General features: G+C 37.9%; 1 protein-coding gene across 1 annotated transcript in view; it reads left to right on the forward strand.

The window, feature by feature from the left end:
* Positions 1–21,787, forward strand: part of SLC13A1 (solute carrier family 13 member 1) — a 47,831-nt gene extending 26,044 nt beyond the window's left edge. Inside the window, exons 5-18 of the mRNA XM_036401640.1 lie at positions 701–837; positions 4,645–4,832; positions 5,418–5,475; positions 5,565–5,631; positions 6,135–6,295; positions 7,827–7,946; positions 9,140–9,238; positions 9,328–9,429; positions 15,145–15,248; positions 16,800–16,909; positions 17,560–17,721; positions 19,395–19,532; positions 19,633–19,807; positions 20,428–21,787. Of these exons, the coding sequence (XP_036257533.1) occupies positions 701–837; positions 4,645–4,832; positions 5,418–5,475; positions 5,565–5,631; positions 6,135–6,295; positions 7,827–7,946; positions 9,140–9,238; positions 9,328–9,429; positions 15,145–15,248; positions 16,800–16,909; positions 17,560–17,721; positions 19,395–19,532; positions 19,633–19,776 (1,590 nt within the window). The 3' untranslated portion in view covers positions 19,777–19,807; positions 20,428–21,787. The remainder of the gene's footprint in view (positions 1–700; positions 838–4,644; positions 4,833–5,417; positions 5,476–5,564; positions 5,632–6,134; positions 6,296–7,826; positions 7,947–9,139; positions 9,239–9,327; positions 9,430–15,144; positions 15,249–16,799; positions 16,910–17,559; positions 17,722–19,394; positions 19,533–19,632; positions 19,808–20,427) is intronic.
* The last annotated feature ends 1,582 nt before the right edge of the window (positions 21,788–23,369 follow it).

Below are 23,369 nucleotides of genomic sequence, written 5' to 3' on the forward strand. Positions count from 1 at the left end.
ATATGCATGCATGGATTTGCTGAGTGCCAATCACAATAGTTCTGCCTCAGGACTTGCTTACATGCTTTGTCTTCAGGACTTGTTCACATTTTTAAAATAGTTTCTTTAATAATTAATAATTATTAATTAATAATTAATCTTTAATAATTTCTCCTAGATAGTGGCTCAGTGTTTAGACATCAGTTGATGGGAAAATGTTAGGTAGTTATGAAATATCCTTAATACTACAGAGGCAAAATGTCACAATAATGACATCATGTGCAAACTGTTGACTATACACCTTTGTGCCAAAGAGATGAAATCACAGCTAATCATAATCTAAGTCTATGCTTAAAGTTGTTATTTTACCTGTTGGATAGATAAAAAAAGTAACAAGAACAACATTTAATTCCTGATTTAGTATGCATGTGAGATGTGACTGACAATTTTGGATTGTTCTATATGAAGCTTTATTTTTTATTTTGTTTTAACCATCTGCATTTTAGTGCATTTATCCTTGAATCATTTGGTTAAATGTATTTAATAGTTCCAATGACCTAATTTTAAGAAAAAAGGAGTCTCTTTATTTATTTCATAATATAATCTTACTGATTTTTTTCATTAAATTGGTATTACCAAAGGCTAAAAGAAATTCACCATTTAATTTTAAAAATGGGTTTATTTTCCCTTTTGGTTTTTGGTTTTTTTTATTTTGTTTCAGGTAGCATCTGCTTATTTTAAAGACTTTCATCTGCTGCTGATTGGAGTGATTTGTTTGGCAACGTCAATAGAAAAATGGAATCTTCACAAAAGAGTGGCTTTAAAAATGGTGATGCTGGTGGGTGTCAACCCTGCATGGTATGTGCTAAACAGTGTCTTGAAGGATAATACTTGGGGAAACCTATGTATTCCAGAAATAATTGCCTACTGCTCTTTCTACAGTAGAAATCCAGCCTTTCTTTTTTACTCAAAGAAAGCAGATATTTAAATTGATATGAATGGTTTGTAGGTGACACTTTAATATTTTGCTGAAATCCTAATTGAAAGTTCCCTGCAGTGCTTCTATTCCTAATGAGGATCCTTCTGAACAAAAAGTAGGATTAGATTGTAAATAATATAGGGATCCCATTTCCCACCCAATGCCTACAATATCAACACAATAGTGTTTTTGAAATCCTGGACATTCCCAAAAATACAAAAATAGTTCAAATATACAATGAGGGGGGAAAAACACCAAACATACAACTAAGCAGGTGGTGGGGAAGGAAAACACATTAACATAATGTCTTTACTTAAGGTGTCTTCCTTTGTCCACATATGAAAAAAAAAATCAAAGGATAGGCACTTCCTCAGCTGGATGAGGATATAAGGTAAAAGAAATCACACTCTCTGCTTACTCACTATCAACATATATTTTTGGAAGTGAAAAATCTTTCAAGGCTTTTCTTGCTTTACAAACTTGCAGAAAGAGTTTAGGCTGACAGAGGCATCTGTCAGCATTCAAGTAAGGCTGCTCATAAGATCTAGGGAGCAAGTTTAGCTTCCCAGAATATATCATGCTTGTGACACTTTGCCAGGAAGCAGAAAGGAAGCAAATGGTCAGAAAACCAAAAAGCCCAGGCCTAAAAAATAAGATGCCTCTTAAGTGATTTAAATAATGAATAAGAATGCTGGATTATTTCTATGCATCAGTAATTTGACTGACCTAATTTTAAATATCACATGTATTTTGATTTAGTTGTGCCTCTTTTGATAACTGGTAGCTTTCTGTTTGGAAAAAATTCACCTTACATTCTTGTTCTTCTGCCTCCCATTATCTTAAGCTATGTTCTTGTGCTATGCAGGTTTAGTTATTTTGACTTCTCTTTTGAATGCTCCAAAATTCTCATCTTTTAGCTGAAATGTTGAAAGGGAGATGACAAGTGGATGGTGTGCTGTGCTAAGCTGAACATTGCTGGGGAGCTTGCTGTGAACTGTCAAACCTGAAGCCACCATCTGAGGATACCTAAGCAGCTCCAGAGCTGTAACCCTGAGGAAGCATCCTTCACACCTATCACATTTCCTGGTCATGACAAAGGGATGATAAGATTATGATGAAATGATCTGTGAAGGATGAAAAGATCTGTGAAGGTAGATCTGTGATCTACCCACCTCTCAGCATCTGCTGCTCACTAGCTGTGCCCAGAGTAGGCACGGTGCAGCCTGTGCACACTGCAGCCTCATCCAGCCAAGGCAGAGATATCACTGCATGAGACCTCTGCATTACAGGTCAGAAAGGGTGCAGCAGTGAAAGTAAAATAGCAGGAGACTTCTGGATTTTCCATTATATATTCTTCTGGAGAAACTGATGTGGATCAGACATATGTAGCCAGCAGGACCAGGACAGGGATGGTCTTCCAGTACTCAACACCAGTGAGGCTGTAGCTCAAATTCTGTGCTCAGTTCTGGACCCTTCACTACAAGAAAGAGATTGAGGTGCTGGTGCAAGCCCGGAGAAGGACAATGAAGCTGCTGAAGGGCCTGAAGCACGAGTCTTATGAGGAGGAGCTGAGAGAGCTGGGGTTGTTCAGTCTGGAGAAAAATCTTCTCAGGGTAGACCTTATCAATGTCTACAACTCCCTTGAAAGGAGGCTGTAGCCAAGGGAAGGTCAGCCTCTTCTCCCAGCTGAAAAGTGAAAGGACAAGAGGAAATAGCTTCAAGTTGGGCCAGAGGAGGATTAGATTGGATAACAGGAAAAGTTTCTTCAGTGAATGGTTGGTCAGGCATTGGAAATGGATGCCAAGGGAAGTGACTGAGTCATCATCCCTGAGGTATTTGAAGATGTGTAGATGTGGCACTTCAGGACATAGTTTAGTGGTGAACTTGGCAGTGTTATGTTTATGGTTGGACTTGATGATCATAAGGGCTTTTCACAGCCCAGATTTTTCTGTGATCCTGTAAAGGCTTTCTGTCATTTGAGCTATGCAGTAATGTCTGCAGACTAGCAGAGAAAGGTGAATATGTCTATACAACCTGCAAGGGTAATAAAATACTGGGTTTTTTGCACTTCAAAGCAAAGAGTGATTTTGTAGTTGGATATAATGAAATAATTATCCAAGATTTCATGCATAATATTTTTTAACAATGCCACAGAGAAAATAATGAAGAAAAACTGGGCCTGAACAGAGTAGGATGTATTTTATTATTTTGCAATAATTTTTAGAGTTCCTCAGTAGAGCCTACCATATTGTACCAAATGGTGACCTGACCATCCATTATACCTGATCATCAATCCATCTCATGCTGGAAATTTATGATGAATAGTTTTGGAATACATTACTGAATGTCTTAATTTGCTTTTATTTTTAAATCCTCTTGCAAGTTCTACTAAATTGGCATTTTCCTACAGTGTGAAAATTCATATTCAGTTTGCTTATTCTGACCTGTATTTTCTGCATAAGAAACAATTATTCCTCAACTTCTGTCTGCAGACCTAATCCAAAACTGCCTCGATTAATGGGTTTTACACTACTAATGACAATTTGTGTTGAATCAGGTCTGTGACTTGCTGGTCTACAGATCATTTCATCACTGCAGTTAAAAGTGTACAGGGAAGGACAAGGCTCCCCTACTGAGAAAAAATCCAGTTTGAAATGTTGTTGCCATTAGCTGAAATGAAAGGCTATGAGGCATTTTGATAGTATTTTTACATCGTCAAATAATGTTTACATGATTTTTATATAATATCTATATTAGCTTCATGTACTAAGTAAAACTGACTTTTTTGTGAAGCTTCTGATCAAGGCTGCGGAAAGAATTTTACAAATTGCACAGAAGTCTTCTGTTGGAAAGGTGCAGCACCACTACCCCTCCACTAAGTTCTCTTGCTGTGATGATGTATGGCAGGTGTTTCATGTCAGTGAAAGCACCTTGGAAGAGGTATTTAAGAGGACTGTTCACATTTCCAGCTCCAAGAAATGCATTAAAAACAACATTGTGACCTATATTCTAAATTTGCAATCCAACTTCACCAGATATGACATGGAATGTTTGACTTTTCAGCCATTGATGCAATTCAGTGTATTGCATTACTATTTGTAGTAAACTTACAAAAAGTTGAGCCAAGATTGAGGAGTTGTAATGACCCTTCCCTTTCCCATTTAATATCGAAGATGACATTCATTGAAGCTCAAATAATGCCCATACTTGTCTTGGTGCTCTGAGTAAGAACTATGTTTTGTACCTCTCTGAATTTTTAATATTTCTTCCTGTAACAACCGAACCGGTATATCTAGAGAACTTAACTGTCTAACTGAGAACTCCAGGGGTTTGACCTAGACTGTACAATATGAGATTAATAGCATCAGCAGCATAGCCATTATAACTCTCATTTGAATTTGTTACATGCATGGTTCTCTTTCTTCAAAGATGCTTCATGTACAGTATAATTCTGTAAATAATTATTATTGCTTCTGCTTCACTTTAAAGCATATTTGGACCTCTAAAATATGATAATTTCAGCGTCTTAGATCAAGACAATTTTAATTCAAAAATGTTCTCAGAATTACAAGCTTAAAATTTTCAGTGTTTCAAATTTCCTGTTGACAAAGTTCTCATTTATATTAAATAGACTGATGATAGGAGGTGTTACTGTAGCAGTCACAGACTCTTCTCTCCTATTCCAGGCTTATGCTGGGTTTCATGGTTAGCTGTGCTTTCTTGTCAATGTGGCTCAGCAACACCTCTGCTGCTGCCATGGTGATGCCAATCGTAGAAGCTGTAGCTCAGCAGATCATCAGAGCTGAAGCAGAAGCTGATGAGCTGGAGATGTCCTACTCTAATGGCTCCATCAACCCAGCCCTGGAGCTGGACGGTAGGCACGCTGCAGTTGTGGCTTTGCCACCCTCACTGGGCAGGAAGGAGCACAGCAAGTACACTGAAATGCCAGAGGAGAACTGGCATCTTCTCGTGCTTCACTGTGAGACTTCTCTTGGATCACTGTGTGTGACCTCTCTCATGATCACAAAGATTAATAAAAACTGAACTGGTGCAGAATGGTGGCAGCTGGATAAGAGGAGGGGAGACAGGAAGGGGCTGGCTTATCAGCCTCTCTTATCATCTATAAGATGGCTGGAAGGAAATATATGTTAGCTTAAATGTTAGCACAAGAAAAGAGCTCTTTAAGCTATAGGGTAATGTTGGAAGAACAACTGAATCTAAACTGATTACCTTCACAGTTGGCTTGTAAATTAGGAATATTTCTCCTCATGAGAAGATTCAGATTCTGAGGAACAGAAGTCATGAAGGAGTAGGGCACAAATCAACTGTTTCTGAGATTGGTGCTTGCAAATGTCTTGATGGGATGATGTGAAATAAGTGCATGGGCTGAGAGGTTGATGGAGCCTTTCCAGTTTTACTCCCTTCAATGCTTTTCTGTCTTTGCATCACTATCTTACAGAAAATATAGGAGTACATGAAAACCCAGATTGGAAAGAGAAAGAAAAACCAATAAATGGGTAATTGTTATTTATTTAGTAAGTTCTGTTCTAAGAATTAATCTAAATAGAATATCTGTTTGCTACAATACATGCCTTTGTTTTTCCAGATATAACAACAATGTGGGTAGTACTGTATGCACAGTTGAAAAGGAAAATGAAAAAGGAAATGAACAGGTACTTAAAGTGTCTTTTTATTATGCGGTGAAGCTTAGTTTTAACCTAAATTGCACTTCTATGCCACACCTAAAATGGCACAGGTTTGTGCCATTTAATGAAGCTGGTTACATGTGAATAAAAAATATACCTGTAGTTAGACACATGTACACACTTTGCTTGTATAGCTATTTCATTACTGGTTTTGTCCTCCCATTTTGCACAAGTTAAAGCAACCTCACCAGAGTACAAACTCTATATCAGGTGTGTGTGTATTTATCAGTCTATACAGAGGCAGTTCTGTAAAGACTAAGATCAGGGAAGACACTTCAGGATTTGTGTCTGCCTCCTTTTCCTTTGCATGAATAATTGCATTACCAGTGTAACTGTGAACCAAGCCACACTGCAGACAACTATATTGCCAGTAAATTGTCTGTCTCTTCTGAGATATCCTCAAATTCTATTTTTGTGCCTGATGATGTGCCCTTCTTATACATTAATTAGTGTATATATTTTCTAAGCAGAACCTACCACCTGCTGAAGCACAGAGAAAAAGCAGAAAGGACAAATACAGTGGGATTTTCAAAGTGATGTGTTTATGTGTGGCTTATTCTGCCACCATTGGAGGACTGACCACAATCACAGGAACATCGACTAATCTGATTTTTACTGAGCACTTCAATTCGTAAGAGACTATATTACATTATTTGTACTCTTCTTAGTCCAGAAGTTTAACTTTCTTTCTTGAGCTCTCACATGGCTCCCCTAAAACGCATTAGAAACCTTGCCCTTTGATTTGATATTATTTGATTCTATTGCTTTTCCTAATTTTTTTTTTAAGTGACCTGCCAACACATGCAACAAGATGACCATTTCCTGGTTAAGTAGTACTTTACAATTTCGGTAGCTGCATGGAAAAAGATATTTTCTTAGAAGGAAAGCAATACTTGGCATGAACAGAACAATCACTATCAAAGATCTGTTATTAATTTTTAAGTACAGCAGGAAATAAGTTCAGACTGCTTAGCAAAGAGCATCAGGAGACTTTCAAGAGGCTAAGCACTGTTGAAATGAGAAATTTGGGTCCATTAATCAACAAAAAAGGAAGATAATTTCAAGGCAGTCTGAAACTTTGCATTCAATGGAGCAATGTTTTAAGTTTTCCAAAGCATTTTCTAATATTCATTTTCTAAGTAGAACTGCTTTGAAAAGAAAATTGGCAAATTTCATTCTAAACCCCTTGGAATCCAATAGTTCTTGCTGATCATTTTTTTTCTTCCACAAACTACCATTGTCAGTAATAGTCCTACTTGAATTCTTAAATAAAACAAAGCAAAATCCTTTCTTGTCCTCCATCCGCTGTTTTGTATTGCACATGACAAAATTGTTGAATACCAGTTATTGATAGCATTTGTAGAGTTTGCCTGTGAAGAGTTTACTGTCATCGGCACTAGATCACTGTAGAAAGAGGATTGTTAAAATCAATCACACTTGTACATTTTCCAGAGGAAATAGATCTAGAAAATAAATCAGTGTGCCCTGCCCATCCTTGCTTCAGGCAAGACCTGTAGTAGATAATCCAACAATAGCAGATAATCCAACCAGACATATTTAATAGATTATTTTAAAAAAACATTTAAACTGATCATCCATTCTACCTGAGGGATATTTGCTCTGGAGATGAAGAATACCTAACTTCAATTTTCAGATTACTAGAAATACTTACACAAATATTGATCCCTGTACAACTCAAATAGTGCAAGTAAAAAACTAAACAATAGAAGTTTCAGTGTTGCTTCCACTGTTGTCTTCTACATCCATTGGAGCTTTTTGATTTGAGTATATTTTCTTGTGCTAAATTCTCATCTCAAAAAATTCCTTTCTTTCAAGTTCTGTTTCTTTATAGTCCTAACAGCCCTTAGGCTGTGCATGGCCCTCCCTCGCTTACTGAACTCACTTTAGACACCTCAGTCCATGTCAGATCCCCAGACCTGTTGCTGATCCATTGCCCAAATAACTGGCACAGCCAGTTCCTGTAGTGGTCATGATGACCAGGAAGAGGATGGGAGGGTGAGGCAAGAGGATACCACAGGCCACCTCATGATGAAGTCTGCTGCCAGCCAGAAATATTCTCCTGCAGAAGTGCTTTCTGGTAATCCTCTCAAGTCTTCATTCCTTTGCAAAGGTGAACTAAACATTTTTTTGCTTTCATCCAGACGTTACCCAGGTTGCCAGTGCATCAATTTTGGATCCTGGTTTATCCTTTCCATCCCCATTGCAGTTATTATTCTGCTGCTCTCCTGGCTCTGGCTCCAGTGGCTTTTCCTTGGGTTTGAGTAAGTGAACAGTATTATCAATACAACTAAAGGTTATTCATATAAAATGTTATTTTTACCAGGAATAAATATTGCATCTTAGTTTAATAAATATTGAGCCTTTTCCTTAGGTTCAATAGGAAGAAAATGCAGCAACAGTGATTTTGTGACCTTGATTAGTATGGCTCAATCTCCAGATGGACAAGAATTTTCTAAAATAAGAATCCTGGACTATTCAGCCCGGTGTGAAAAGTCCATACCACAAATGGACTCACTCCTTTATAATATACACTCATGGTCATTAGTAAGTGCATGTGTGCAAGACAAAAGAATACTGAAATCATATAATTTTTTTTACTAGAAGAGTCATAGGAATACATCCTTTATTGGAGTGAGGCATTGGTTTGAATACTTGAACAATGTCTGTTATAAACTAGATGACTGTATTTGTAAATGTGAGGTAAGAAACTTCTGCTTTTCCTAAATCTGCATGTGGTGGTATGGTAGGGTCTCCGTTTCTCCACATAGCTTGGGTTTCTATGGTTTTGGAGTTGACAATACGTCTTTTGGGATGATTCTTCAAAGCCTTTTTCTCCATGAGTTCACTGGAGAGATAGGAGGGACACCAGTCTTCCAAAATTACATGGCTACTTGTGGTGCAAGACATGAAAAGTGAGACTAGTTTTAAGCAGACAGAATCATCCCATGCTTACCACTCTACATGCGAACATTTATAGTTTCATTTTTCTTGATTGTTTTGATAATGTTCTTTTTAACTTTGTATAAGAGACTTATCCAAGAATGAGGACCTGGCTCGTAGCAAATACCCTGCTGATCAATATGTAAGCTATTTGTGTAAGAAAAACTTTTTCATTCAAAACAAAGTAAAGCAAAGCCATAGACTTAAGGAGACTCTCATTAAAGAGAGTTATATTTGATTCTTTCAATTAGTTCACATGGTTAAAGTTTCATCCTTCCTGGCCAAATGAGCTGGTCAATAACAGAACACATTTTGTTGCTGCCTCTGTCACTTTCCCACTGGGCATTGTCAATGAATTCCAATATGCTTGGTGTGTGATAACTAAATGGGAGATACTGCATTGTAAAGTGACAAATATACATTTGTCAAGTGCTATTGGTGACTGGAAAGGTTGGACAGTTTTTTCTGTATACACTAATATCTCATCATTAAACATTGCTGCTTTACATTCCAGTTTAAAAAACATGTTCACGTGTGGCAAGAAGAAAACAGCTAGAGAAGAGGCCTCATCACAGGTGATTCAGGAGGAGTACAAGAAACTTGGACCAATTAGGTATTTCAAACTATAAATCTGCAAACAAGAGCAGGTAAATCTAAATGTCAATTCAGGAAAATTTATAATTCATTCTACTTCTGCTGTAGCTACCCAGAAACTGTTACACTTATCCTGTTCATTCTAATGACCCTCCTGTGGTTCACCAGAGATCCTGGCTTCATCCCAGGATGGTCTTCACTTTTCCCAAAGTAAGTGGCCTCTTTTAATAAACTAAAAAAAAACTGTATTCTACCTTAACTATATACCTTCTTTTCTTACCAATTTTCAAAAATTAAAATACTTTCAATATTTCAGAAATATGCCAGGCCAAACTTGTAGCAAACCTTTGTAGTGTATACAGATAAACACCAGCAACTTCACATATATATGTGAGAAATAGCTGAAATGTGTAAAACCTGTTATAGGATAAATTAAAGTGCCTCCTAAGAGGGATTGTTACTAGATTTTTGGCTTAATATGGTGACAGAGAATGCATAACAACTGATGCCAATGTACCCCACTTCCTCATCAAGAAATTCAAAGAATAAATCTAGTTAGGATTTTTTGATCTACTTCCCTTAGTGACAGCACACTTATATGCATACAGGCAAGCATCCCCTGCTTTCACAGCTGAAATTAATGATATAAATTACTGTCCATTCGTACATAACTCCCTGAAAGTCATAGTTTAACTGAATACCAAAAAGTCAAGAACTATTGTAGGGGTTTTTTGTCTTGTGCTGCAACTTTTCCAGGATCATCTGGATTTCTTTCCCTAAGTAATCAGTCAGTCTTACAGGAACTTATATTACCATGATATCTCCTTTTCTCTTGCTGCAATTACTGGAATTTCAGTTCTGTTTTTCTGTGATAAAGCTTCAAGTTTTGCTCTGGAGTGGTGGGAAGTAGTTGCAGTATTGGGAGAGGTTGGCCTTAATGCTGTTTAAGTCCTTATGGGTTTAACATTTATTACTGGCTATCCCAAAGGCCAGTTCTAGACTAGAAGGGTAATTTTCCATTTTGTTTTCCTGTGTGTTTGTGATAAATGACATGTGAATACACATACCTCGTGCCTTCTCTCTTTAAGTATATTTCCACCACTTACTTTCCCAGCGCTCTTCCAGAAAGTCTGGGAGGGAGTTGTCACAAGAAATAATTGTAGCACTTTGAAGATTTAAAGTGTAACACAAAATTATTTTGCGCAAAAAATACCATTATAAGTATATTAAAAACTAAGATTGTTTTAAAATTATTTACTTTCATTCGTCGGTAAAAAATTGAAAAGGAACACTTGTTTTTCTCTTACAAGAACAGCAGAGCTGATGATCACTGTCTCATATGAAACACTACACGCTCGAAAGGGTTTTGGAGTGGTGACCTAATTAAACGATCAGCTAGCTAAGCAATCAGGCTGGGTTGGCTTTACTTCCTTCTTCCTATTAACACCCAGAGCTCACCCAGCATTGTTTAACGAGCTACATATTAAACTGAAATACAAGGCACTGTAAAAAACCTTTCAAATATGTGACTTAGGGTTCAAATGACTTTTTTTTCATCCAGAGAGCTACATATTCCTATTTGAAGCTGGTTATCATTGTCTGAGGATTTTGTTCATTGGTAGAGAAAAACAGAACATTCGCAAAAATGAGCAGGGTTACAGGTTCTGCACAGAGATGTTACTTTGTGGATGCCCTCTAATGCTGCCCTTGGAAGGAACTGCAAGCATGTACCACAGCACATTAGGCCAAATTATGTTGTAAATTGGGTGAGCTAACCTGAAGAGAAACAAAGCTTTCCTTATGAACTTTAAGAGGAAAGAAAGCATTTCTTACTATTCATACCCTGACTATTTCTAGATAGCTTTAATTTATCAATCAATTATATTAACAGGCGCAAAACCAGTAAATTATATTAATACTTTCAGAGCAACAAAACTTCTCAGGGAAAATAAAGGAGCGGGGCATAGGATCGGCACGGGTACAGCTGTGAGCAAGGCATATTCTTAGAGGTAAAACCCAAACCAAAGAGCAACAACAAAGAAATCTGAGAGAAAAAACTTAGATCTTAGGAACTGTATTTCTGACCCTGTGGTGTCCAAGAGGCTTGTAGCAGTGCACTGAACTGCAGATTACATCTCTTACACACTTGTTCCCTAAGGCCTCTGCATATAAAATGGCTCGGTGCTTTGGACTTAAGTACAGAGATAGGGATATGCATAACTTCTTTATGTTACAGGAAACACTTATAAGGAAACATTCTCCACCCTTACAGAAATCTGATAGCACTTGTTTTCCACAGGGTTTTATCCCACAGTCTCAAGAAGGCCTAAGGGAAGTTCTGCCACCTGAAAAGAGCTTTTACCTTATGAAAAGCCATAATGTTGCTCTGAGACTAGTGAGTGCATCCTATTAGGTGGGAATTGCACTACCCTCACGGTCTTAAACTAGAAAGGTCTGTCTGATCCTTTATTCTAGCATGCTGAAGATCAAAAGAGTTACACTGTTCTGTGTGTTAAACCTAGTAGAAATTTACTTTACAGAACCTGAATTTCCAGAAAGAAACCAGGCTTGATGTTAGGGTGGCAAAGCCCAGGTTCCTCAAATTTTGGAATTTGCTAATTTCCTTGATAGTCATGTCTGTTGTCAAACTGAAAAAGACAAACTAACATACTGCTTTCTGTTGGGATATGCTTCCAGATATCTATTTTTGTCTTTCTCTGTTGGATTAAAAAAATCTTCTGTGCTTTAAAAGTATATGTATCGTGTGATTATATCACCTTATAAGCTTTGCTTGATGAACTAAATTAAATGCTTAAATCTTTGTTTCAAAGAAAATTTCCCATCACTGTCACCATCCATGTTCATGTTATCAGACCCTTGCATCGTCATGTTACTGAGTACGCCTTTAATATGCAAACACTGATACTTTTGAAATCCCAGCAGAAATACCACTATTTATTTATCCTACTTTCATACTTCTTAAGAGCTGCTTTTTGTACTGTCAGCAAATTTTTAATCCACATTTCTGCTGTAGCAGTATTGAGTAGAGCCCATTATTTCCAGCTTTATCAGGTGCCTTTCAAAAATACATTACCTCAACCGGTTTATTTTTCTTAAGAAAAAAATGTATATTTATTAAAGATTAATCCTTCCTTTGGTGTCCTGCCCTGCACCCTTCTGTGAGCGGATGGCAGGATGTTTTAATAAATATTGTATAACACTACAGAGAGCAGCACAGGATAAAAATGCCTGTTTCTTCCCCATCTGTTGACAGCACATGATCACACATCATTTCTGCCACAGCAGTTTCCTTCTATGTCCTGGTCTGATTCCAGGCTGTCAGGTATTAGCTTCAATTAGAGCAGTTCCAGGTTGGCCTTTGGCCTTTGGGTTTATGAGCCTCATAAGAAACAGAAAGTTCAACACTGACCTGCAGCTGATTACAGCTGATGTAGGCAAGGTAGGCTTCCCTCACTCGTCCACAGATTATTGCCTGGATGTACTGTATTTTTTTCTTCATGATTTATTGCTTTCTTTACTTCTAATATAAGACCACTGAGTCTTTTTGTCCACATCTTCTCTACAATTATCCCATTTGGAGTCATTTTGAGATCTCTTGAATCAACAGGTTTTTTGCTTGTAGCACAATCAGATTTAAAGTCTCATAAGCAATTAGATGTTATATATGCAGTTGTATTACAACTTGGATAAATAGGCTTTAAAAAACTGTTTATCTCAAAATTTGATAATGATTGAAAAGCTTCTGTTTGGAATGACATCGTGTGTGTGTCCTCATAATAATTTGACTGGTGGTAGGATATTGTGTGTGTCCCAAGCAGGTTTTTTGAGAATGGTGTTTTGCATCAGGAATACTGAGTTTGTGAGCAAAAAGTTGCACTCCCTAGTTCAACTAGAGTAAGTGCAGAGTCCTGCACCTGGGGAGGAACAGTCCAGTAGGAAGGGGGCTGCAGGGTCACCTTTGACAATGTTTAAAACTACATGAGAGAGAGCAAAGAGGAGAGAGTCAGGCTCTTCTTAGTGGGGCTCAGTGACAGGCTGAGAGACATTGGGCACAAAATTAAACTTACAGGTTGCCTCCTGAACAGCAGGAGATGGTTTTTACCTGTGATAGTGACCCAGAGGGGTTTTTGATTTTCCATCCTTGGAGATATTAAAAAACTGTCTGAACATAGTCCTGGGCAGCTGGCTCTGAGTGACCCTGCCTGAGCAGAGGGGGTTGGACCAAGCAACCTCCTGAGATCCCTTTCAAACTCAACCATTATATGAAAATGGAGCTGCCTAGAGGAAAGTGACAGCATGAATTGTTTCTGTATCTAGATCTCACTTTCCTCCAAAACTTCTTGCAAGCCTTAAAAGAATGTAGGATAGGATCCAAGAGGAAGAGATTTTATATCTCTAGACCTGATGCATCTGGTCCTAGGCTAAAGATGATATACAAGCAGAACTTCCTGCCTTAAGAAACCAGAAAGATATAGTAACTTTTCTTTTCAAAATGTATTTTCTATGCAGGCAGAGACTAGGAAGCAGGAGGCAGAAAATTTTAGAGAATCACTTCAACTTCTGGGGCATCTTCATTTTGTGACAGTGTTAGCTAAAATTATGCTGGTTTTGGTGTAAGTCAGGTATGCATATTAAGGTTTTGTTTGAATTTCACCTAACAAAGCAAAGGATTAGATATTTGTAGCATATAAGTGAGAGAACTGTTTTTTGCTTTCAGTGAGAAGCTCTGGTTCAGTACAAACATTAAGCTGCTGGGAAGATCTGACGGGAAGTTATTATTGGACCTACTGTAGCTGAATATTTAGAAAGCATATGGTCTGAGGCTGAGAGAACAAATATATTGGTGTGTTGGTTCAGAAAATCATACAGAAGAACTTGCAGAAAATAGAAAAAAATAACAAGGTTAAGAAAATGTTTGCTTAGCTTTCTTCAGTAAAATTTCTATTCATTTTAATGGCCATCTTGACTGAAATAAGACAGACTGGGATATGTCATTAGCTAACATTGATTAACAGGCTTGTATGTGTTAAAATGGCCTTACAGCTCAGCTTGGCACCTTGCCTGATCTTGGAGCTACTCTTTACAAGTTAGAAGGATATTGAAGCAGTTTAAGACACAGTAGTGCAAACAGTTCTTAGGTACTGGAAATGACCAAAACAAACACGACCCTTGTGACTGTGACCCTAGTAATAACAGCCATAGGAGGATGATAATAAAGTTCTGCTGCTTTTCCTCAGCTAGAAAATGCCCTTTGTTGGTATGCACTGTGTTCTTTAAGGCCTCTTAAATGGAATCTACTGCAGAGCATATTAAAATATTTAAATTTATCATTAAACTGTGAAAACTAGTTATCTAAGCATCAGCTACTTCTGCATATCCCCCTCCATCAGCTTATTTCTGTATGGCAAAATAACACATGCTTACTCAAGATGTTTATTTATGAATTTATAGGGCCTGCACCAAAAATTTCTATGGATCTGAGGAGCTGACCTTGATTATCTGCCAGATGCCCACCCAACAACTTTGTCACTGCCTCTCCTCAATAGTAAAGGGGATAAAATAAGGTCAAAAAGCTTTTGGGTCAGGATAAAAACAGGGATAAATGATTGCTTATCAGTTACCATTGTGGGCAGACTTGATATGGGAAAAATTAATTTAACTGCCAATTAAAAATAATTTTAAAACTAAAGCACTTTCCCCTCATCCTCTTTTTTCCAGGCTCAACCTGACTCCTCTACCTCTTTCCACCACACCTAATGGTGCAAGGGATAAGGAATAGAGGGTTATGGTCAGTCCACAGCAGACTTTGGACTTTCCTGCTACTCTATCCTCTTCCTCTCTCCTCCCTTCCTTCTCCTGACTATATATATTTATGTGTTTTTTTTCTTGTTGACTTCTCCATAGATATAAAAGCTATATTACGGATTCAACAGCTGCCTTAGTGATAGGCCTCCTGTTCTTTATTATTCCAGCAAAAACATTGCCTAGGACATCGAATGGAGAAAACAGTTGAGTACATTTTGATGTCGATTTTACTACAATAATGTATCTAAGATGCTACTGTAAATGTAACTTATTGCACTGGTTAGAGGAATGTGTTTAAATACTCATGCTGAAGTCTTAATAGAGGGTATAAAGCACTGGGGTGTAAAGCATCCCTGGCCTGGAAGTCAGTGCCAACAATTATTCAATGTGAGCAGCAGAAGCTAGTGCTGTGCAGGAAGCTGCTACCTGTACCCATGGACACCAATGGAAACCACCTGCCAATTCACTGCAATGGGCTTTGAAATGGGCTGCATGGAGCAGGGCTAGGCTCATGTTTTGAAAATGTTACTGCTTGATTAGGGTACCCTATAAAACCCAAAATTGTACATTAATTCATTATCATGTAATTTTTCCTCTTCAAAATGGATTTTTTGTTTAAAGTACACATCTGGCTCATCCTCTTTATGCATTTACTTGTGCTGCTGAAAAGAATGGGATCTAGGGGGTCACAGAGAATGGAAGGTGTCTTGGTTTGGAAAGACAGGTGTGTGCTGTTGAAGGCAGGAGCCTCCCCTGAAATAGAAAATGTAAACCCTCTCCCTCCAAATTGTTGTAAATTTGAAATTAACCGGGGCTCTCAGACAAACATATGGGAGCAGGAATAAGAGTTCTTTGTTAGGGAAGAAAATATAAAAAATACAGAAAATAAACAGTGCAGTAAACTAAAACCACACTGACAGATTCAGAACACAACCTGACATCCTGTTGGTCAGGATGTTGGTAGCAGTCCAATTGGAATTGTGGCTGCAGTCCTCCTGGAGCATCAGATGTGGTTCTGTTGGATCAGGGATCCTGTAGAACAGTGCAGTCTTCCTCTGAACATCCAGCGGAAGAGGCAGCTGTTCCTCTGGGAAATCCAGTGGAGAAAGCCATGCTGGTGTTCCAGAACCTCAAGATTATATCCGGGTAGGAATGCTTGGCTCCTCCCTCTGGGCGGAGCATCTCACAATGGGATGCTGTAGTTCTTATCAGTCATGCACTGACATTCAGTAGCCTGTTATCAGCAGATGTCTTCCCAGAGGGAGGAGTGGTTGTGGAAGAGATAAGGAAAACTGCCCACTTAACAGAAGACAACTGCCATACAGATGGCAAATAGAATACAATTTGCTTGGCAATCCAGGTCAGAAGGTCAGAACCTAAATGAGTCTAAGTGAAACAGCATTGGCTCAGCAATCTGCCTGAATAGTGAAGTTTTACTGAGTAAATAAAACCCATTGGTATCCTACAGCTCTCTTCCACATGGGAAGGAGGGGAAAGGGACCAGTGCTCCACTGGTGGTAACCATCACAGCTCTAATATTTCCAAGCCATGACAGTTTTCCCCAGTTAAAGATTTGTACCAGGAAGTGCAGGTTGTTTCTGTCAGAGACCTTGTTCATGTTATGATGATGAGCTTTTTGTCTTTGAATTTTTCCCAAGTACTTCCTCAGGGAGATTATTTCAAGAGCTTGTCAACATGTTTTTAAATGCTGGTTGGGGGGTTATATATATATATATCTTTTTTTTTTCCTCTAGCTGTTTCTGGTTACATTCCACTGATTACTTGGAAGGAATTTCAGTCATGCATGCCCTGGGAAATAGCTATTCTTGTTGGTGGCGGGTTTGCACTGGCAGACGGCTGCGAGGTAATGCAATTTATAGAAGTACTGAACAAATAACGTGACCCAATCAAGAGCAATTCAGACATGCAGGGAATTCACAGTTATTCTCTTGTTTTAGCAAGTTATTCTGTAGCAACATTGAACAGGATAAATGTGATGAATATTCAAGATGTTCAGAAAGCAGGTTTAGAGAAAAAGAAGTTTCCTATGTCTTCCAAGACCATGCATAGTGATGACTACTGTTTCTTATTTAATGTAGATCTGATGGGGGCAGGGGTTGTGACAACACACTGTTTCCAAAGCCTTAATGTCAGTGAGATAACTCCCATGTGGAGCCTAATGGCGACTCCAGTAAATCAAGCAGCTTTGGACCTAGACTCTGGTTATGAAGCCTAATATATTCATATTACCATTTTCTGATTAAGACTCCTCAAACCATCTCAGAGATGCAAATATAAATTAATGGAATATAGCTTGCATGGGTTCCTATAGAGCACCATTGAATTAGAAAAAAGGTCTTAAAAACACATGGTAGAAATATGGAAAATATTTCAGATTTTTCTTTTACCTAAATACTTCACTATTAGCAGATAAGTTCTGTTTATATACCATTTAAAAAATTTTCCTTTCAGTGACTTGCTAAACATAATCACGTTCTCACATTCCTAACGCAGGTTTCAAAACTTTCTGAGTGGGTAGCAAGTAAATTGACACCTCTAGGATCATTACCTTTGTGGCTGATTATCCTGATATCCTGCCTTATTGTCACTACAGTAACAGAAGTAGCCAGCAATCCAGCTACAATTACAATCTTTTTGCCCATACTATCTCCTTTGGTGAGTAAAACAAGTTTATTTTTAATCAGAATCTACTCTATCACCTATGTAGCACTGCAGCTGCTCAAAGAAGCGGTTTTAAAAAGTCTCAATAAAATACTTCATGGAGGTTTTTTGCTGTCCTGTATTGTGTACTGTATATTTGGTTGCTTTAGGTGTTTTTACCAGAAGATGCTGAAAAATTAGTAAAATTAGATAAAAGTTCATTTTATGGATTAAACCCAGATGGCAATCAAGCCATAGGCAGCTGCTCGCTCACTCCCACAGCAGAGGGGTCCTGGACAGAATTAGAAGGGGAAAAGTTAGAAAATTAGAAAATTCATGGGTTCAGATGAAGACAATTTAACAGGGAAAGCAAAAGCCCCATGTGTAAACAAAGTAAAACAAGTAATTAATTCACTGCTTCCCCTGGGCAAGCTGCTGTTCAGCCATCTCCAGGAGAGCAGGGCCCCATCACACATGACAGTAACTTGAGGTAAGAAATGCCACCACACCAAACTCCCCCTGCTTTATATACTGAGCATGATGCCATATGGTATGGAATATCCCTTGGAAGCTGGGGTCAGCTGTCCTGACCATGTCTCCTGCCAATTCCACCCCAGCTTCTCATCACTGTGGCAGTGAGAAAAATAGGAAAGGCCTCTGCTCTGTGTAAGTACTGCTCAGCCAGGAGAAAACAACCCTATATTGTCAACACTGTGTTCAGCATAAATCCAAAACATACAAGCCACTGTGAAGAAAATTACCTCAGAAAACTCCAGTACAGTTCAACATGTGAAAATTGATGCTGTTATTACTATTTGTGAATATTTGAAGCTCTTAAAAGGACAATTCTCTTAGGGTTTCTTCCAGACTGCATCTTCTGCAAAAATGGTTAACACTCCAGGTTGTCACAAAGAGAAGAGAGGGCTAATAGATGTGCTTTTTAATTCACATTTCTTCTGTCCTTAGATCAATTATTTTCTTTCTTCTCATCATCTTTATCAAAACATCTGATTCTTTCTTCTTCAAAAGTTCTTGTCTTCTCGTCAGTAGCTTTTCCTCCTGGCCAGCCTTGACACATACTAATGCCTTTTTCTTTCAAAGAAATGTTACTGCCTGGTCCTGCTGGCCACGCTGTTGCTGATACAGGCCAGGATGGCTACAGCCTTCTTGGCCACCTGCGCACACACCGGATCATGTTCATGTCCCTTCAACCAACACAGCCCGCTCCTTTTTCACCAGGCACTTTTGCAGCCTGTCTGCCCCCAGCCTGTGGCACTGCCTGCAATTGTTGTGACCCTAGGGCACGACCTAGCATTTAGTCTTGTTAAACCTTATCAATCCAGTCTGTCCAGATCCTCTGCAGAGCCTTCCTACTCTCCAGCTGATCAACACCCCCCAATGTAGTGTCATTCACACCTTTACTGAGAGTACACACAACCCCTTCATCTGGATCATCAGTAATGTATTATATACAAATTCAGCTTTATCATCTCTCTTGCAGTGTTTTTGCTTTTCGTGCCTGTGCAAATGTTCTTAAAAAATGATTTACCAAAAAAGGTGTTTTCTCATTATTTAAACTGCTGGTTCCATTCAGATTTCACTTGTGTTAATATAGGAAGTTTATATTTCTGTATTTAATTTGGCAAATGCATCCCTTGACAGCTGTGCTCTCTTTCATTTTTTGGTAGGCTGAAGCCATTCATGTGAACCCACTTTTCATTTTGATACCTGCTACCTTGTGTACTTCCTTTGCATTCCTGCTTCCCGTAGCAAACCCAGCCAATGCCATCGTGTTTTCATATGGTCATTTAACAATTATGGACATGGTGAGTTTTAAGCAAAAGTTCTAAAGGGGATTTTTGGCATTCAAAAATTTTGCTTCATTGTCTTGATACATATTTCTGCTTTTCTTTTCCTCTTCTTCAGGTGAAAGCTGGCTTGGGCATTAACATCATCGGAGTTGCTGTAGTTATGCTTGGAATCATGACATGGATAGTGCCTATATTTGATCTCTATACTTACCCAAGTTGGGCACCCAACATCACATCTACAAATGGCACTGGGCTGTAAAAAAAAGTTTCCTTTTATTTTCTCACATGTGGTGAGTCATTTAAAATGCTTTCAGTCACCACAATTATAAGGATCTACATTACTATAAATGCTGTATTTCACAGTCCTAGAGACTGATGATCCAGTCTGAGAGTCTAATCAGGAAGAGTACTAGACTTTCTAAAGATATTAGTTAGATCAGGTTTCAAATCTAGTTCAGCTAGTCTGAATTTTTATATCTTCATGTTATGAAGGAAAAAATAAATGTGCATAGCCATTATCACGGGCAATTTGCCCCCATTCTCAGGGTAGCAGAATAATGAAATTTAGAATTTATTATTTCAAATAAAAATCCTTGTTATTAGTTTTTTGGGGGTTGTGAGAGAGCATGTTGGTTTTCTGTTTTCTAGATTCAAGCTTTGTTTGAAACAGTGTTGATCACAAACAAAAGATTGGGGAGGGGACTGTCTTGAACCCATAGTTTACAGACCAGTCAAAAATGCACAAAAAATGGAGAAGAGCAGCATGACCGCTTACACAGCACTTTATCTCTTAAGCACCTTGTAACCTGGAAGGAGAATGCATGCTTAAGCATATGTTTATCCTCCCAGGACCTCACTAAAATACATTGTTGCTTTTGTAAAAGAAAAAAATATTTATTTCTCTTGATAGACGTATATTGATTGATCTGAGTTGATCTGTACAAGTTATCATCATACCTCTGCCAAAAGCAGATATATCTCCTTGCGGAATGAAACCATAAGACAGTGCTGAAGATTTAACAGCCAATCTGTCAACCAAGTGAATCTTCACCAGGAGGCTCATGATATCTGCAGGACAGGTGGCAGTTTAAGGTTACTATACTGTGTTAATTTTATAATGTTCTAACAGAATAGTGTAATGTGGTCAGAATATACATTGGAGTTCAAAGATATCCCCAAATAATTATGTTCTTGGTTGTTACATATTTTTCACCATAAAGACTATAGCTTTACTTGTTGTGAAGATCCATAATAATTTGTAAAGAGCATGTAGTCTGAATGAAAGCTGCATGTATTTAGATGGGATCATGCCTTGCGGCATCCATATGATACTTATAAACATCAATCTGTCTTTTAAAGATAGCGTCCATTTTTCCTAACAACAATAACCAAAAAATGCTGTTGGTTTTTGATTAATGGTTTACATTTGTTTTTGGTACTGCATATTTAGAGATGTCAGTCATGACTTCTGTAATGCCAGAATGCAGTGTGTAACCTTGTATATGTAGCTTGCTACCTGTAGCTATTAGTGGCAGGTTCAGCTCCAGCGAATTATTAAAGAAGCACTTTTTCTTAATTAATGATTCTGTGTAAGTATTGAAGTAAGTAATGGTGCATGACAACATGCTTTTAAGCCTGGTCGAGGCTGCTATCACAATTTTCTTGTGCAGTGGCAAAATAGGGCTATGACCATCACTGGGGCAACCAGGAGCTGCCGCCACACAAATAATGCTTATTGATCCCCTGTAGTAATGATCATCAGTACAGATATACAATGTTTGGCCAAATGAAGTCAGGTACCCGAGGGAAATGCTGATACAAGTAACTAATCCAAGATACAAACTCTGGAATATATCATATGGTATTTTCTCATAAGCATGTGCAGTGCAGGAGCTCATGGCTTGTTCAGACCTTTTGTCCTGAAGGCATAGAGAGGAAGACCAGCAAAGAGTGCTCTTACTTACTTTAAGCTATCACTTTCCAATTTTGTCAGTAATTTCCAATTATTCAAAAGCAGTGGAAACAGTGAATCACAGTATTTCAAGTGGAAGGGGTCTCAGAAGCATCCAGTCTTGCTCAAAGCAAGGTTATTGTCTGTTCAGACCAGGTTACTCAGGGATTTGTCTAGTCATCTTGAAACTCTCCAACATGAAACCCAACATGCACAATTTCCCTGACTAATGTTCTCCAGTGCTTTACTGGCCCTGTGGTGAAATATTTTACCTTTAAACAAATAAGCAAACATATTAATTTCAGGTTAACAGACTCATTATTCTCCCTTTTATTTGGGATAGATACTTTTCTGTTAGCAAAACTGGTTTGTTTTTTTTTTACTTTTTAATGAACCATGAAATGGGGAAGACAGTCCTCTTTGTGGCTTTATGTTCACCACTCCCACTGGATGTTGTATTTTTAATCTCCACAGGTCTGAAATGCAAAGCCTTACAATCATGTGGCAACTGCTGTTTAGCCAAATGAAATCTGTTAACTGCTTCTGAGCTGCCCCCAACTTTTATTAACTTTCCCAAATTGAATTGGCTACAATTGGTTATAACCTTAGCCTTGAATATGACAATGAGGTCTACAGGTCAATGAATGCACTTCTCCTTTAAATCAGGCTTTGACACCAGTATTCTCTCTTCAAGTTGCATATCTTCATGGAAGAAAATAACCATTTTGCACCAGTTAAGAGAACTCTTGAGAAGCTATCAACCATAAGAAATGATACAGTTGTCAGTAAAGCTCAAGCTGTTTGTGCTGGTTGATTTTCAGCTGTTCATTTTCTTTACTTTCTGGCTTATTCATAAAATCAGTATGACAACAAAGGCCTGTCATGTCTGAACCATTATAATTCAGACCACAGAATTTCCCTAAGTCATTTTTTCAGGGAAGAAATTATGGTTAAGTATCTTAGTAAACAGGCAAAAATAGTAAAATTTTTTCATGAAGGATGCATTTTTAAAAACTATTTTCACTAAAATTGGTGTATGCAGTGGATATTATACAAAGAGACAAGGAAGAGATTTGTAAAGCCGGTCATCTCTTGGACCTCATGTTTTTGTAATTTGTTAAAATGAAACACAGAATTATATATAAACAATTTCAGCAACCAGCATCTTCATTGTGTCATAATATGCTAAGTTAATGACGAAAGTAAATGATTAAACATGTTAGTTTTGGAGACTTTATCTTGCAAGTGAGGCAGTTATGAAAAATCAGGTTGGTAGCACTGGGAAAGTAGGTTCTAAGCAGGATTATTAACTTGTTTTGCTAGAAGTTTAAGGAATGGGTCAGACTCAATGTTTGAGATTATTTGTTATTATTAACTTATTTTTAAAGCTTTTTTAAAGCTTTTAGGAATGTTTTAAGTAAAAATTAACAACCCTGCAGTGCAGGGATTAATATTGATATTTTATTCCCCACCTGAGAGCATTGAAATGGAAGAAAAAGAAATTCAGAATTTGGTGATCTGGGTACCCAAGGAGTGGATTTAGCTTGGACTGCAGGAACAGATCACTATGCTGATCACCAGCAGAAACACACTCTTCATATGTTGCTATTATATTCCTTGCTTTGACCAGAATTTGTATTAGGACAAATGGTGGGAATGCACCTATAATTATTTTAAGAGTTGATTATTATATGATGACATTAACTATTTGCAAATTGCTTTGTTCCTAATTTCCATATAAAAGGTGTTTATTTTTTTTCTTTGAATCAGATGAGTCTAATCAGTTTACTGTAATAGTACATAAGTAATATTTGTGACTTACTATTTATTTGTGATCCCATTCCTGATGAATTAGAAGTTTTTGCTATGTACTTCACTGGGGATATGTGCCTGGTCTTTGT

This window comes from Molothrus ater, chromosome 5, assembly GCF_012460135.2.
Source record: "Molothrus ater isolate BHLD 08-10-18 breed brown headed cowbird chromosome 5, BPBGC_Mater_1.1, whole genome shotgun sequence".
Taxonomy (NCBI): Eukaryota; Metazoa; Chordata; class Aves; order Passeriformes; family Icteridae; genus Molothrus; species Molothrus ater.